Source organism: Chelonoidis abingdonii, chromosome 14, assembly GCF_003597395.2.
Source record: "Chelonoidis abingdonii isolate Lonesome George chromosome 14, CheloAbing_2.0, whole genome shotgun sequence".
Lineage (NCBI taxonomy): Eukaryota > Metazoa > Chordata > Testudines > Testudinidae > Chelonoidis > Chelonoidis abingdonii.
The window spans coordinates 40956065-40971334 of record NC_133782.1 but is presented as its reverse complement, the minus strand read 5'-3'; the positions used below and the strand labels follow the sequence as shown (position 1 = coordinate 40971334).

The 15270-nt window shown below is 50.7% G+C and overlaps 1 protein-coding gene across 1 annotated transcript in view; it reads right to left on the bottom strand.

Moving 5' to 3' along the window:
• Positions 1-5201, bottom strand: part of LOC116820456 (mast cell protease 1A-like) — a 26629-nt gene extending 21428 nt beyond the window's left edge. The window contains exons 1-5 of the mRNA XM_075072117.1: positions 5147-5201; positions 4704-4844; positions 3549-3697; positions 2779-3039; positions 1995-2134 (exon numbers count right to left, since the gene is read on the bottom strand). Coding sequence (XP_074928218.1) covers positions 1995-2134; positions 2779-3039; positions 3549-3697; positions 4704-4844; positions 5147-5201 — 746 coding nt within the window. The remainder of the gene's footprint in view (positions 1-1994; positions 2135-2778; positions 3040-3548; positions 3698-4703; positions 4845-5146) is intronic.
• Between the last annotated feature and the right edge of the window lie 10069 nt (positions 5202-15270).

The window sequence follows — 15270 nt, the reverse complement described above, 5'->3', positions numbered from 1 at the left end:
CATCCCCGGCTCCCCCTCCCTGGGTTATCCTGGATGATACTGTACTTAAACTCCTTGACTTTCAAAACAGAGAGGACAATTCACCTCCCCCCGCTCCTTCTTCCCCTGAGGCTGCACAGATTCACCGTCCTTAAATCTAACACAAAGAGAATTTCCCTTCCCTTCGTTCCTTAGCCTACCCAGAGAAAACTCAAACAGGTCTTAAAAAGAAAGCTTTATATAAAAAGAAAGAAAAACACATAACATAGTCTCTGTATCAAGTTGACAATACAGGGTCAATTGCTTAAAAGAAAAAATGAATAAACAACCTTATTCAAAAAGAAATACAATTTAAACATTCCAGCAACTACAGACATGTAAATACAAAAATAAACAATAAAAGCCTATTGTCTTATACCTGTACTTACAACTGGGAAACAGAAGATTAGAAGCTTGAAGATAGAAAGATCCCTCTCATAGCCGAGAGATAGACAAAAGACACACACCCAAACATTCCCTCCCTGAGCTTTGAAAAAACTTGTTTCCTGATTGGTCCTCTGGTCAGGTGTTTGGTTCCCTTTGTTAACCCTTTACAGGTAAAAGAAACATTATCCCTTAGCTATCTGTTTATGACAGGGATGGAGCTGAGGGAATTACAAGTGTTTGCCCCACACACACACACACTCCCCGCCCCCCACCTTCTTCTGACAATTCCTCTGGCAGCCCACAATCATGGGCAAAAAGTGAGAGGCAGCACGGCCCCATGGCAAGGGGCACCAAATGGGGGTCGGGATATTTGGTTTCTCTGCTCAGCTCTGCCACTGACTTTCTGTGTAACCTTCAGCAAGACAACTTCTCCTCTCAGTGCCTGGCACGACGGTGCCCTGATCTCTGTTGTGGTCTGGGCAGCACCTGGGACAACAGGACCCTGATCTCGGTCAGGGTCTGTACAGCACCCGGCACAACGGGGCCCTGCTCTCAGTCGTGGTCTGGGCAGTGCCTGGCACAATGATGCACCCCGATCTTGGTGCTATTGTAATCATATGCATTTTCCCTCATTGCAGAGGGGCCTGAGATAGCTGCTCCACCCTAGGGGGTCTTTGAAAGTCTCCACACTAAGCTCTCTCTAGCCAGCTAAGTTAGTTCTCTCCTGCCCCTCCCCAGCTGAACCCTTCTCCCCAAACAGCCTCTGTAAATGTTGTCTCCCTCTCCGCAAACACCACAGTCCTGGTGTCTCACCTCTTCACTCAGTACTGTGGGGTCCTACCACCCTCCTCTGAAGGTGGCGACTGTCAGAGACAGGACTCTGGGTAGATAGCCACTGCCTTGGATCCAGTCTAGGGAGTCCCATGAATTCCAGCTGTGAGGCGTCACGGACCGGGTGAAGGAGAGAGGAGAAGAAGGTTGTGTCCTGGCTAGAAGGGGCCTCCTGAGACGCTGGGGGCGCATGGGCATCCACCCAAGGACAGCTGTTCCACTCAGAGAAAGACTCAGGAGCCTGGACACCAGCAGCAGCTGCTGCTTAAAGCAGTTTATTGCATCGCAAGCCATGGCTTGGACCCAGAGAGGAGAGAACATTGCGAGTTTTCATCAAGCACATTACAGAGAAAGGTTTTCATGCCAAGGAACAAGAGAGAAGAGAATGGGACATAGGGCCTTTCTCTTCTAGGGGGCGCCAGCTCCCATCCAGCTCTAGGGAGGGACTGGCTGGCTCGGGGAGGGGGGAGAATGGGGGCCATGAAGTGTTTCCCCTCTAGGGGGCACCAGCTCTGATTTAGCCCCAGGGGAGACTGGCTGGCTTGGGGGCCTGGGGTGAGGAATGGGGCACAGAGTCTGTCCCCTTTAGGGAGCGCCGGCTCCCATCCGACCCCAGGGTGAGGTGAGGACTGGCTGGCTTGAGGGTGCCCCCAGATGAGTGCAGCAGCATCCCCGCTCCGATGGGAAAGCCCCAGAAGTAGTGAAGGCAGTGGAATGGCAGAACAGCTGGCAGCCCATTGGTCTCTTTGCACAGCTACTCCCTTCCCATTTTTTTCCTGAGCCAAGGGATGAATGTGGAGATACGCGTGTATACGGCAGGTGGGAGGCCACTGTTTTTCCCGTAAGAGACGATGCCCTGGGCGAGCCCATTGCACACCAGTGGGCCCCCGGAGTCACCCTACAGAGAGAAGAAGAGGGAACGTTACAGCGAATAGGGTGACCAGACAACAAATGTGAACAATCGGGACGGGGGTGAGGGATAAAAGGAGCCTATATAAGAAAAAGACCCCAAAATCAGGACTGTCCCTATAAAATCGGGACATCTTGTCAACCTAACAGTGAAAGCAGGCTGGGGGGAATTCAAGATGCAACAAGCCAGCCCCAGCCATACCCACTGATTCATTCTGCTCCCATTTCTGGATGCAAAAGGTCTAATTTTAAAATAACCTGCTCCATGCTTGGATGAGGGACCATGTTGACTCACTAGGGGGTGCTCTCCACTGGCAGTCAGTGCTGACCCCAAGGTCCCAGTGCAACACTAGGGGGCGCTGTGCTGCAGGGAGAAGGGTGATGAGTCGCTGGGGGGCTATTCCATGGGAGGCAGGGTGGGAGACTCTATAGGGGGCACCTCCACTGGAGGAAGAGTCCTTATTGCCTCCGATCATTATTAGATTCTGGGCTGCTTCTCCCTAGCCTCTATTAATGTCCACAGGACTTTTGCCTCTGGATGGCTGGAAAAGTGAAACCTTCATAAAATCCAGTGAGTGAGACCCTCAAGGGAGTCTACAAGCCAGGGCAGCACAGCTACAGTAGGGGAGTCACCTTGAACGATGACTGCTTCCTTTTGATGTTCCCCATGCAGATCATGGACGTCCGGTTGAAGGAGTTGAAGAAGAGTTCGCACTGCTTGTCATCAGCCATCTTCAAGGTCACCTCTTGGAGCCTGGTGGCAGGACGCACCATGTGGACACCGGTACGGCCCCAGCCGGCCACGCTGCACATGGCCTCTGGCTTCAGCAGGAAGCTGGCCGGGGACAGAGGGATGGGTTTCACCGCGTTGTTCCGTACAGCTCGGCGCTCCAGCTTTCATTGGAGAGACAGAGGGGAGAGAGAAGAGATTTACTGGCATGGCCTGGGAGATGCATCTGCCCTTTCCACTGCCCTCCAGAGAGGTGGGATTGGAGACAGACAGCACCAATGAATACTTTGGCTTTCTTTGGCTCACTCTAGCCACTGATTTCACAGCGCATTATTAATAAACCCTGGGAAGGGGGACTTAAAACTTATCCCCATTTCACAAAGGGGGAAACTAAGGCACAAAATGGTGAGGTGACTTACTCAAGGACATACAGAGTCAGTGGCAGAACCAGGGATAGAACCCAAGAGTCCTGACTCCCACCTGCTCTAACTACCAGACCAAGTGCCCTCCCAAAGCTGGGGATAGAACACAGGAGTCCTAGCTCCCAGACCCCCCTGCTCTAACCATTAGACTGCACTCCTCTCCTAGCACTATGGTGCCCAAATGAGCCCAGCCCTACCACATCACCGTGTGGTTACTAGCGCACATGGGACACTGTGGTGGGGGATGCTACCTGGAGCAGCATGATGTCATTTTCCAAGGTTGTCCTATCAAAGTCCTCATGGGGAATCTTGCATCGCACTTGGATCACTTGCTGGGTCCTTTCCTTCTGGCTGAGGTCATGGGCTCCCAGGATGACGACAGTGGGCGCGTCACCAGAGCTTTAGGATTCCAAAAATTACAAGTCAAAGTTGGAGGAGGAGGAGGGGAGCCCAAATCACAAGACTGGCTAAAAAATCATGAGCTCTCCAATGCTATCATGCTAATTATTTGGGGGTCTGTCTCCAGATTTATTTTCTTAACTCTTGCAGTTTTGTCATGAGTTTCTCAGTCTCTGGAGTTTCTGAAATTAACAAAGCCTCGTAAGGGAGCTGGAGCCCAGGGACTGGCTTTGACAGTACAGACCTTTGGAAAATCACTTCTCACAGCCCCACACCTCTGGGGCTGGGGACTCCCTTCCTCTTCCCACCCCTTACTATCCTGTCTCTCAGTCTCCTGCCCAGCTCCATCTCCTCTCCCCCTACAACCTGATTTCCCATTGCCCTTGTCTATGCAGAGTACCAGGGCCGGATTGTTAAAGTGTTTTATGCACTGAACTCCCATCCCATCAGGAATCCAAAACCTTTAAAAATCTGTCCTGAAACTCTTTGGGGGCAGGGTCTCATTGTGTGTCTGGGCAGTGCCTGGCAAAACGGGGGCCCTGATCTCGGTCAGGGTCTGTGCAGCACCTAGCACAGCGGGGACCCTGAACTCGGTTGTGTACAAAATAAGAAGCTTCCTTCTTTCCCATGGGTCAGGAATTTGAATCTACCCTGTCCTCAGCAGCCGTTTCCCTGCTATCCCCTCTGGGTTGTGCAGCCGGGGAAAGGTAGGTGAGAGAGATCCCAACAGAACACCACTGAAAGCTGGGGGAGGGACTATCTGTCCTGCCTCTGACTCCACCCTTGGAGCCCTGCATGTGCTCTTTGGTCAGGGATGGATGGAGGGGGCCACCCTGGGAGGTGAAGGAGGGCTTGGCTCCTGAGCCATGTCTACATCAGGGTTTGCCCGGTGCAGGGGCTGAGCAGAGCCCAAGTAGCCACAGGGCCATCCCCCATCTCCGATCCGCAGACGGTTGGACAGCAGCCGTGTGGCTGGCATCTGAGGGGCACCTCACCCTTCTTCGTGCAGTGCGCAGCTGTCAGGACAAAATCCTCTTGCACCAGGAATCCCCCACACTCAGTGGTGCTCTCTGGCCCCGTCTTTGTCTCCACAAAGGCCATGTAGGGTCTGGAGTAGGGCCGGGCTTCCCGTCCCCCGATGATCTCCCCTGGCAGAGACCCCACCCCAAAGAAACACAATGTTGAGGGGAGGGGGAAGCAACAAGCAAATCAATCAAAAGAGACACAAAAGCAGAATATTCTCCTGAACGGGAATCCAGCTACAACCCAGTGCATGTCCCCATGAGCTGAGCCTCCCCCCTCCACAAATGCTCCTCACAAGTCCCCTGCCCCAAGAATCCTCCCCCCACACACATTCCCCCCATCTCCCTGAGGCTGGCCCTGATGCTAAATTTGGACTCTCCACCCTAGAGCAGGATGAGGGCTCTGCTTCCTCCAACCGCAGACTCACCAGCCTGAGCCCCGAGGGGCAGAAGAAGGGCCGTGGGGAGCAGAAGCAGCAGCATTGTCCAGGGGAGGGGATGGTGTCCCAGTCTCAGCCCGGGGGTTTATATAGGGCAGGCTGGGGAGGGGCAGGGGGGACCTCAAGACACATTGACACTCGCCTCAGTGGGGCAGATCAGCCACCTCACTGCCTGGACACCTGATCACACGGGCTGGTGGGAAGAACGGGCGCTGCTGAGTCACCCCTTCCCCCTGGAGAAGATCAGCAGCTGGGGCTGTGTCCAGCCTGACTCTGTGCACAACCCAGTGGGGTGCCCACTGCAGGTCACACCTCCTGGCACTCTGCCAGGCACAGCTGGTCTCCCTGCACAGGTGATTGCCCTGCACATCTGGTTCTCATGCACAGCTGGAGCTGGGGAGATTAGCTGCTGACAATAAGCTCCCAGCTCGAAGCATGTAGGCGCTGTGGTTAGCCCTGACACATCTCAGCTGCTGGTGAGAACTCAGCCCTTTGATCCTTCTCCAGCATCTGGCCACAGCGTGAGGGGGCTGGGAGGAAGGAGGCTGGGTCACAGCTCAGACAGCCCAGTATGTGTAGAGATAGACAGGTAGATAGAGGAGGTGTATGGGAATAGTGTGACGTTCCCCTCTGGTGTTATCTGGACCGGTGATCTGCTAGGTCACTCTAGTCCTCGACTCTGAGAGCCAGCCTTACCCTGCTCCGCTGTGAGAACCCCCACTCCTGGGCTGTTCACACACAGCCTCTGGCATGTCAACTGCTCCTTGGATTGTGTAACCAAATGACACTAGCCAATATCTCTGGTCCCAGACAGAATCCTAGGACCCTCCGTATCTCAGTGTCCAATTATGTCCCTTGGACACTGCAAGCTTATATGAGTTTGTCAATTTAACAAAGAAATTGATATGTACCAGGCTTGTTATCCCAAGGGGATTCTCTGACATGCTTCAAACCAAACACACTGCTTCAGGTAGAATAAACAAACAAATTTATTAACTACAAAGATAGATTTTAAGTGATTATAAGTTAAAGCACAAGAAGTCAGATTTGGTCAAATGAAATAAAAGCAAAACACATTCTAAGCAGATCTTAACACTTTCAGTGCCCTTACAAACTTAGATGCTTCTCACCACAGGCTTGCTAGTTGCTCTTCAGCCAGGCTCTCCCATTTGATCAGCGCTTCAGTTGCTTGGTGGTGATGTCTGTAGATGGAAGTGGAAGAGAGAGGAAGAGCCTGGCAAATGTCTCTCCTTTCATCCCTCTTGGCTTTGCCCCGCCCCCTTCAGAGTCAGGTGAGCATTACCTCATTGTAGTCCCAAACTGGCCAAAGGAAGGGGAGGTGACTCACTCGAGAGTACAACAGATCCTTTGTTGCTGCCTAAGGCAGTATCCTTTGTTCCTGTGAGGCTGGGCTGGGTTTGCCCCATACCTGTCCTGATGAGGTGTGAACTGCCTCTCTGCTCTTGGAGAGTTTTTGCCTGGGCTTATTTTAAGCCCTGAGGATACGTTTTCAGCCTCATAAGTACATACATGAAATCATAACCTATAACATTACTATAACATTACTATAACAACAATGATCAGTGCATCATGAGCCTTCTGAAGACACCTGACATGACAAACTTTGCATTAGATACCACACAATCATTTTACAAGGATGAACATGGGGGTGCCAGGTGTTCCCCTGAGGTACAGAGCATAAAACATACATGAACAGCATTGAATCATTATAGTAAAATACACCTCTTGTAACATACTAATCACTTTCTCATTGACCCTTGGCAAGTACATATCTCGGAGAACTCCCTAAATATGGCATTAAAGCTGAGGCAGAGCATAGGTGATGTTTCAAGGGGGTCAGTGCAGGCAACTAGAGCCAATATTGTAAATTCTGCCACCATTTGCCACAGGCAGGGGTTATGGAATATCTCACTCCTGAGGGTAAGCAAGTTTGCAAGGGTGCATCTATTGCACACGTGCGGCTTCAGACCCAGACCCTATGCTGCTCGCCTGTGTGCCCCTTTGGTCCCTGCACAAGTGATTGCCGAGGGGCGAGGGAAAGTTTCCTACATTGGGGGAAGGCACAAAGCAGCCCTGCCAAAGAACTTTCAACAGGGAATTGCTGAGTACCTGCAGGAAAGTTTCCTAGAAATCTATCTGGAGGATTCCCATGAAATCTTGGTGTGCGTCAACACACTATGCTACCACACTGCTTAGCTGCACAGGGTAATTTGGAGCACATATAAACACAGCTAGTCTTGTACATTTCTATCCCTTCTAGACCATACAGAGGAAAGGAAAGCTGGACATCATATAACTGGGCAGGATCAGCTCCAAAAGGTCACTTACCAGGGTTTTCCTCTCCTGATTCTTGCTCACCAGAGTGGGGCTGCTGGGACTGACTAGACACCTCCGGACCGGAAAACAGTTCTGGACTCATCGTTGCACTGGACGACCCTGCCATGGGCTCCGTGTCATCATCCAACTCCACCTCCTTGTCCTTGGGGTTAGGTCCACTGTCTGCCATTGCCAGCCTGCCAAAGTATCCACAAGACTCTTAGATCTGGTCTACACTACGCGTTTATATCGAATTTAGCAGCATTAAATCAAATTAACGCTGCACCCATCCACACAATGAAGACCTTTATTTCAATATAAAGGCCTCGTAATATCGATATCTGTACTCCTCCCCGACGAGGGGAGTAGCACTGAAATCGGCATTGCCATTTCGAATTAGGGTTAGTGTGGCCGCAATTCGATGGTATTGGCCTCCGTGATCTATCCCACAGTGCACCATTGTGACCACACTGGACAGCAATCTGAACTCAGATGCACTCGCCAGGTAGACAGGAAAAGCCCCGCGAACTTTTAGATTTAATTTCCTGTTTGCCCAGCGTGGAGTGCTGATCAGGACAGGTGACCATGCAGTCCCAGAATCCAAAAAGAGATCTAGCATGGACCGTACGGGAGATCTCTGTATGAGGAGATGAATCTGTTCTATCAGAACTCTGTTCCAATAGACGAAATGCCAAAACATGTGAAAAAATCTCCAAGGCTATGATGGACAGAGGCCACAACAGGATCAACAGTGCTGCATGATAATTAAGAGCTGAGACAAGCCATACAGAAAGCAAGAATTAAATGGACGTTACGGAGGGAGGGCGACATGACGGACTGTAGCTATCCCACTTCCGCACTCTCCAAAAACCATATTGAATTCTTGGCTGATTCCAAATGCTGAAGGTCAAAACATTGTGTGGTGGTTAGGTATATGTGTCCCCCCACATACCCTCCTCGTGAAAAGCAAAGGGAAAAAATCGTTTCTTGTCTTTTTCAATGTCACCCTGTGACAATCCAAACCAGTGGGTTACGGATCTGTAGAGGGCAATACATGGTCACTGGATTGAGTGTTTTCTGTTCTGAGGACCAGAAGCAGGGCTGCACTAGAGATAATCAGAGACTCGCTTGACAATAAGCAGACAGGCTGATTGATCACCTGCGCAATCAAGCAGTTAATAGAGTCACTGGTTTAAAAAAGTGTCACTCCAGTCAGCGGAGACGGAGAGATGAAGTGGAAATTATTGGTTGGCTGACACGTGTGAGGACTGGAGCAAGAGGCAGGAGATAGAGTGAGGGTTGTGGTGCGGGACTAAGGAGTAACAAGCGTTATCAGCCCAGGAGGAAGTCTGTAGGTGAGGATAAGAGGTGTTTGGAGGAGGCCATGGGGAAGTAGCCCAGGGAGTTGTAGCTGTCATGCAGCTGTTACAGGAGGCACTACAGACAGCTGCAATCCACAGGGCCCTGGGCTGGAACCCGGAGTAGAGGGCAGACCTGAGTTCCCCCTAAACCTCCCAACTCCTGATCAGACACAGGAAGAGCTGATCCAGACTGTGGGGAAGATCACTGAGGTGAGCAAATCTGCCAATAAGCGCAGGACCCATCAAGGTAGAGGAGGAACTTTGTCACACACCATATGTCTACTTGATGCTGCTGGCAGATGCGATGCTGCAGTGCTACACAACAGCATTCCCTTTCCTTCCCTTCCCTTGCGAATGGCAGATGGTGCAATGTGACTGGTATCCGTCATTGTTGTCCCGTGAGTGCTCCTGGCTGGCCTCGGTGAGGTCGGCCCAGGGCTCCTGGGCAAAAATGGGAATGACTCCCAGTCATCCCCTTCTTTAAGCTTTGTCTAATGGAGATTCAGTCCTGCCTGGAATATCATGGCAGTTGGAGGCTGCCCTCCCCTCCCCTCTTTGATCTCTGCTTGCAGAGGCAATAAAGTCAGTGTTGTTTTAAATTCATGAATTTTTTATTACTTCATCACACAAATAGGGGGATAACTGACACGGAAGCCCAGGAGGGCTAGGGGAGAAGGGAAGCAATGGGTGGGGTTGTTGCAGGGGCACCCCCTAGAATGGCCTGCAGCTCATCATTTCTGCAGGATGTCTGGGGTTCTGACCCGGAGCGGCTGTTTGCCTCTCTGGTTCTTTAATAGGCTTGCCTGATATTCTAGGCAGGACTGACTCTACCTTTAGACAAAACGTAAAGAAGGGAATGACCTGGGAAGTCATTCCCATTCTTGTCCATGCGCCCCCGGCCGACCTCACCGGACCGGACAGGAGCACTCATGACAGCAGCAGAAGGTACAGTATAACTGGTAACCGTCATTGTCAACTAGCAAAGCAGCAGACAGTAACCGTCTTTGCTAACTTGCAAAAGGCAAAGGGATGCTGCTGTGTAGTGCTGCAGTACCGCGTCTATTAGCAACATCCAGTAGACATACGATGACAGTGAAAGAAGGCTGAATGGGCTCCAAGGTTGCCGTGCTACGGCTTCTGCCCAGGCAATCCAGGGAAAAGGGTACGAAATGATTGTCTGCCGTTGCTTTCACGGAGGGAGGATTGAGTGACGATATTTACCCAGAATCACCCACGACACTGTTTTTGCCCCATCATGCATTGGGATCTCAACCCAGAATTCCAATGGGCGGGGGAGACTGCGAGAACTATGGAATAGCTATGGGATAGCTACCCACAGTGCAATGCTCCAGAAATCGACGCTAGCCTCTGTACATGGATGCACACCGCTGAATTAATGTGTTTAGTGTGGCCGTGTGCACTTGACTTTATACAATATGTTTCCAAAAACCGGTTTCTGTAAAATCAGAATAATCCCGTAGTGCAGACATACCCTTAGTGGTGGAGGTGGGATTGCCACCAAGAATGGTCACAGGTCTTCGGTAAAGTGCTGGAGTGACAATTTGCCTCCCTTGCCTTCTGCTGTGCCTGCCTCAGCTCCTTTATCTTCGCTCAGCACTGCACCATGTTCCGTTCATAGCCCTTATCACACAAACCATGAGAAATCTGCTCGTAAGTATCAAAGTTCCTACGGCTGGAGCACCACTGGGACTGCACAGCCTCCTCTCCCCATCTACTGAGCAGATCCAACAGCTCTGCAGTGCTCCAAGTGGGAGAGCATTTGCCGTATAGAGCCAACACGGTCAGCTGGGAAAATGTCAATATGATTTCTCCACATCGAGCAAACAGGAAGTGGAATTCCAAAAATTCATGGGGCTTTAAAGGGGGAAGGGGGTAGATGCTTGCTTACCTAGCGGCAAGGCAGCGCAGTCTGAACTGCTCACCAGAGTGGTCAGGATGGGCATTGTGGGACACCTCCTAGAGGCGATTTACATTGACAAAACCAAGCATGGTGTCTACACTGACACTTTGTCAATAAAACTTTGGCTCAAAAATCTCTATGCCTTTCGTCAAGGTGGTTTTATTTTGTTACCAAAACAGGAGAGTAGCATTGTAGTGTGTACACCTCCAGTATTTCTTTGGGAAAAGCTGCCTTTTGCTGACAAAACTGTGTACACAAGGGCTTAATAACACCATACAGATGAATCTTATTCTTATAACTTTACATACAACGTTGCCACCAGTATTTTACCAAGACCATTGTAATCAGCAAATTATTATTTTTTCCAATGATTTTTCACAAGGCATACTTTGTATGAAACTTATAGGCCTGAAAAAGGGGTGAACATAGGGGTACAGACTATCACAAGCCCACACAAGAACTGCCCAGGGAACCCCACAGTAACCGGGTCTGATAAGAAAGCTTCACATCGAACAGCTTCCTTTTGAAAACAGTAGCTTTGGCTAAACTGCAATTTTCAATGCGCTAATGTTGATTTCAACAAAGTTTTTCCATTTTAAGTCAAAATGTTGCTTTAAAACCCAGCCCTCTGAGGCATCCCCAACAACTTGTCACCGACAGTTTGACATTTCTGTGATGCCAAGATGCCCAGGCAGGTACATTACTCCTGTGTCCGACCCTCAATAGTTCAGCAAAGGAGGCGTGGTACAGGTGCTTTTTTTTTTTCCTTCTGAAAACACCAGCTTTTGAAGTCACAGGATCTTGTGTAAATTTTTAGCACCAAGGGTAATTAACCACTAGGACAACTTACCAAGGGTCCTGGTGAATTCACTGTCCCTGCCAAGTTTTAACTCAAGCCTGGAAGTTTTCCTAAAACTAAACTCTGCTCTGGTTCAACCAGGAGTGAATTCAGGGCACGCTCATGTTATGCAGGAGATAAGAGGAGATGATCACAGGGGCCCGTTCACATCTTCATATCTGCAAATAATGTGTGAATCTCATCTTTCTTTGTTTTCCTCTGCTTGATGTTCAGTTGGCAGACAGTATGTGCCCCAGTGGTCGTTCCTGGGGCCAGTTTTGTTCAACATCTTTATTATCTGGATGATGGGAAGGATTGCACCCTCAGCATGTTCATAGATGACACTAAGCTGAAGGGAGAAGTAGACACACTAGAGGGTAGGGATAGGGTCCAGAGTGACCTAGATAAATTGGAGGATTGGGCCAAAAGAAATCTGATGAGGTTCAACAAGCACAAGTGCAGAGTTCTGCACTTAGGATGGAAGAATCCCTAAGCAGCAGTTCTGCAGACAAGGACCTGGGGATTACAGTGGACGGGAAGCTGGATATGAGTCAGCAGCGTACCCTTGTTGCCAAGAAGGCAAACAGCCTATTGGACTGTATTAGTAGGAGCATTGCCAGCAGATCAAGGGAAGTGATTTCCCCTTGTAGCGCCCCCTGCTGGTCATCTCTGGGAATTAGCTCATCCAGTCTCCGGAGCACCCTCTGCAGGCCAGTGTCCTGCTACCGCTTTGCCCCTGTGTCCCATCCAGGCTCCTGTTATCTGGGGTGCCGCCTCTTGTCAGAAACTCCTTTCTCTCAGGGTCTCCCCTCCCCAGTGAACCCCCACCCACTATTCACTATTCTGGCACCTTGATCAGTATTAAGGCTACTGGCCAGGCATTGTCTAGGCCCCATGCCTAGGCAAGAACTGACATACACCACTCATCACTGCAAGTTTGGTTTGGACCGCTGGCCTGGCCTATCCCCTGGTCTGCGCCTCTGCAACCCCCAGACCCGTGGCCATCCGTGCTAGGGCTGCAACGCTAGGCTTTCAGCTGGACCTCTCCAGCCCTCTGCCTTCCCCAGTCACCTGCTGTAACTCAGCGTACTTGCTCAGGTCCCGCCAGCCAGGTCCAGTCTCTCCTCATCTGGCTACAGAGGAGATGCGATGACACTCTAGCTCCCAGCCTCTATATAGGCCACTGAAGGTATTGGAGGGCGTGGCCCAACGGACTGCTTCTCCATATCTAGTAGCTCTTTTCCCTGGAACAGCCTCTACGCCAGGCTGTTGATAAACCCCTCGGGCAGACCACACCCGCTACACACACCCCTATTCGGATAGGGAGCCACACCTGGAGTATTGGCATCTAGTTTTGGTGCTCCCACTACCAGAAGGATGTGAAAATTTGGAGAAGTCCATGAGAGGCAACGGAAAAGATTTAAGGGGGCTGGACACATGACTTATGAGGAGAGGGCCTGAGGAACTGGGATTATTTAGTCTGGGCAGAAGAGAAAGAGTGAGGAGGGATTTGATAGCAGCCTTCAACTATCTGAAATGGGGGTTCAGAGAGGATGGGTGGAGCTACGCTGGTCTCCGTGGTGGCAGACGACAGAACAAGAAAGCAACTGGGTTCTCATAGTTGCAGTGGGGTGAGGTTTAGGTTGGATATTAGAAAAACACTATTTCATAGGAGGGTGGTGAAGCACTGGAAGGGTTACATAGGGAAGTGGTGAATCTCCATCCTTAGAGGTTTTTACAGGTCAGGCTGACAAGCCTGGCTGGGATAGATTTAGTTGTGTTGATCCTGCTTTGAGGCAGGGGGTTGAATAGTGGACCCTCCTGAGATGCTCTTCCAAACCTTAATATTCTATGAATTCTATTATTCTTGTGGTTCAGGCAAGAGGTGGAAACGTTAACAATTACAACCCCTGAAAGTCATGGTCAAGTCGTATTTTTAAACAATCTGTATGATATTAATAAATTGTTGGTTTATTGATTGTGGGCGGGCACCAGCTCAGAAATTTTTTTACTGGTTTGAGGCTGATGGCTCATCCACACCAAGATGTCAAGTAGCAGATAGGGATTTCATCACGCACCTGCCTCTTCGGCTTCAGCCTGAGTCAGTTCCTGCCCAGTCCATCCCCACTTGTTCTTGCCAATGCCATCCTCAGGCTTCAAGCCTTTCTGGAGTCCTTCCCGTCCCCCCTATATCCCCTCCCTAGGCTGTGTTTAGGCCAACAGCCCAGCTCCTTCCGTCCCCTCGCTCCAGGTGGGGCTCGTCCCAGGCATTCTACTACGTTCCCCAGGCATCCAGTTCCGCTCGGTCCTGTTCCAGTTTGCATCCCTCTGTTCTGGCACATGGGTGAATTGTCCCTGACTGTAAGGCTGCGGGAAGCAGCTCCCAAAGAGGGATCGGGAAGGAGCGCTCTTCGCACGACGGTTTTCAGCAATTGGATACTTTCACAAGCTAGGAGCATCGGATGAGTGTGCTGTCGCATGTCTCCGCAGGAGGCCTGTCGAGAGTGTGTTAGAAGCCCAAAAGACCTTAGAGGACCGGTGATGCGCTTGGCCGAACCTCGCTCGGCAGACGACCTTCGAGGCAGCGCTTGGGTGTGCGTGGACTACCTACCAGATGTCGTCGTGGAGTTCGTCGAACCAGCCAGGGCTGCGCCTTTTGCACGACCGGCCTGGGGAAGAACATGTTTGTGAATCGTACCACAGGGTAGCAAATGGAGAGACTGAGCCTGCGAGAAAGCCCCAGGAGATGACATTAGAGGCCTGAGGGAGGGAAGAGTTGGTGATCCAGAGGACCTCAGACATTCTCAGACAGCACTGAATGGGAGTGCTTGTGTCTCACCTTCGCATGAGCGTGATGGGGATAAGCTCCATGGGTCGCAGCGGCGCTGGTGCACAGCTTGGGTGACCAGGAAGCCTGAGCAGTTAATCCTCTGCAACACATAGACAATTTCGCCCGCCAAGCGCAGCCAGCAGGAGGTGCACCCAGCGGCAGAAGCAGATCCCTGCCTAGTATGTGCCGGCAGCGGGATGAATGATTTTACCCATTTCAGTGCGCTGAGAGACTTTCGTTCATCTGCTTTTGCTGGGCTCGAATCGTCAGACGTTGTAACACAGTCGAGGCTCTGTGATCCGGGTGGCTTCTGAGAGGGATCTCAGGTCCTGAAGGTAGACAATTCCCTTCCCCAGCTGGCCTCGATAGCGATTCCTTTTGTTTACTTTTCACCTTGCCAGCTGGTGTCCTGTAGGGATCACCAGATCAGGGCTTCATGAAATATCGCATTTTTTTTTTCCCCCCCTGAGAGAGGAGGGTGTTTTTCTATTTAATAACAATTTATTTTTTTTTTTTTCTTTTTTTTTTATTTTTTCCTGGCTGTCACCCGACGGGGAGACTCAGCTTGCTTCAGACGTGTTAAACAATTCGTGTCGCGATATGCCCCTAGGTCAGTAAATGGGGTTTAAAATAATCACTGGGACCGGAGGTGTCCTTATTCGACCTGCCTTTTGCTGGCGGGCAGGGGTTGGGGAGGATGTGGTCACAAGGATGCTTGTCCGGGATTTGTGGAGGTGCTCAGGCTCTGTCCAGAAAAAAAATAAATCAAAAAAAAGCGAATAATCCTCGCCAGGGACTGGGTGGGCTGGCGGTCGGAATTTATAT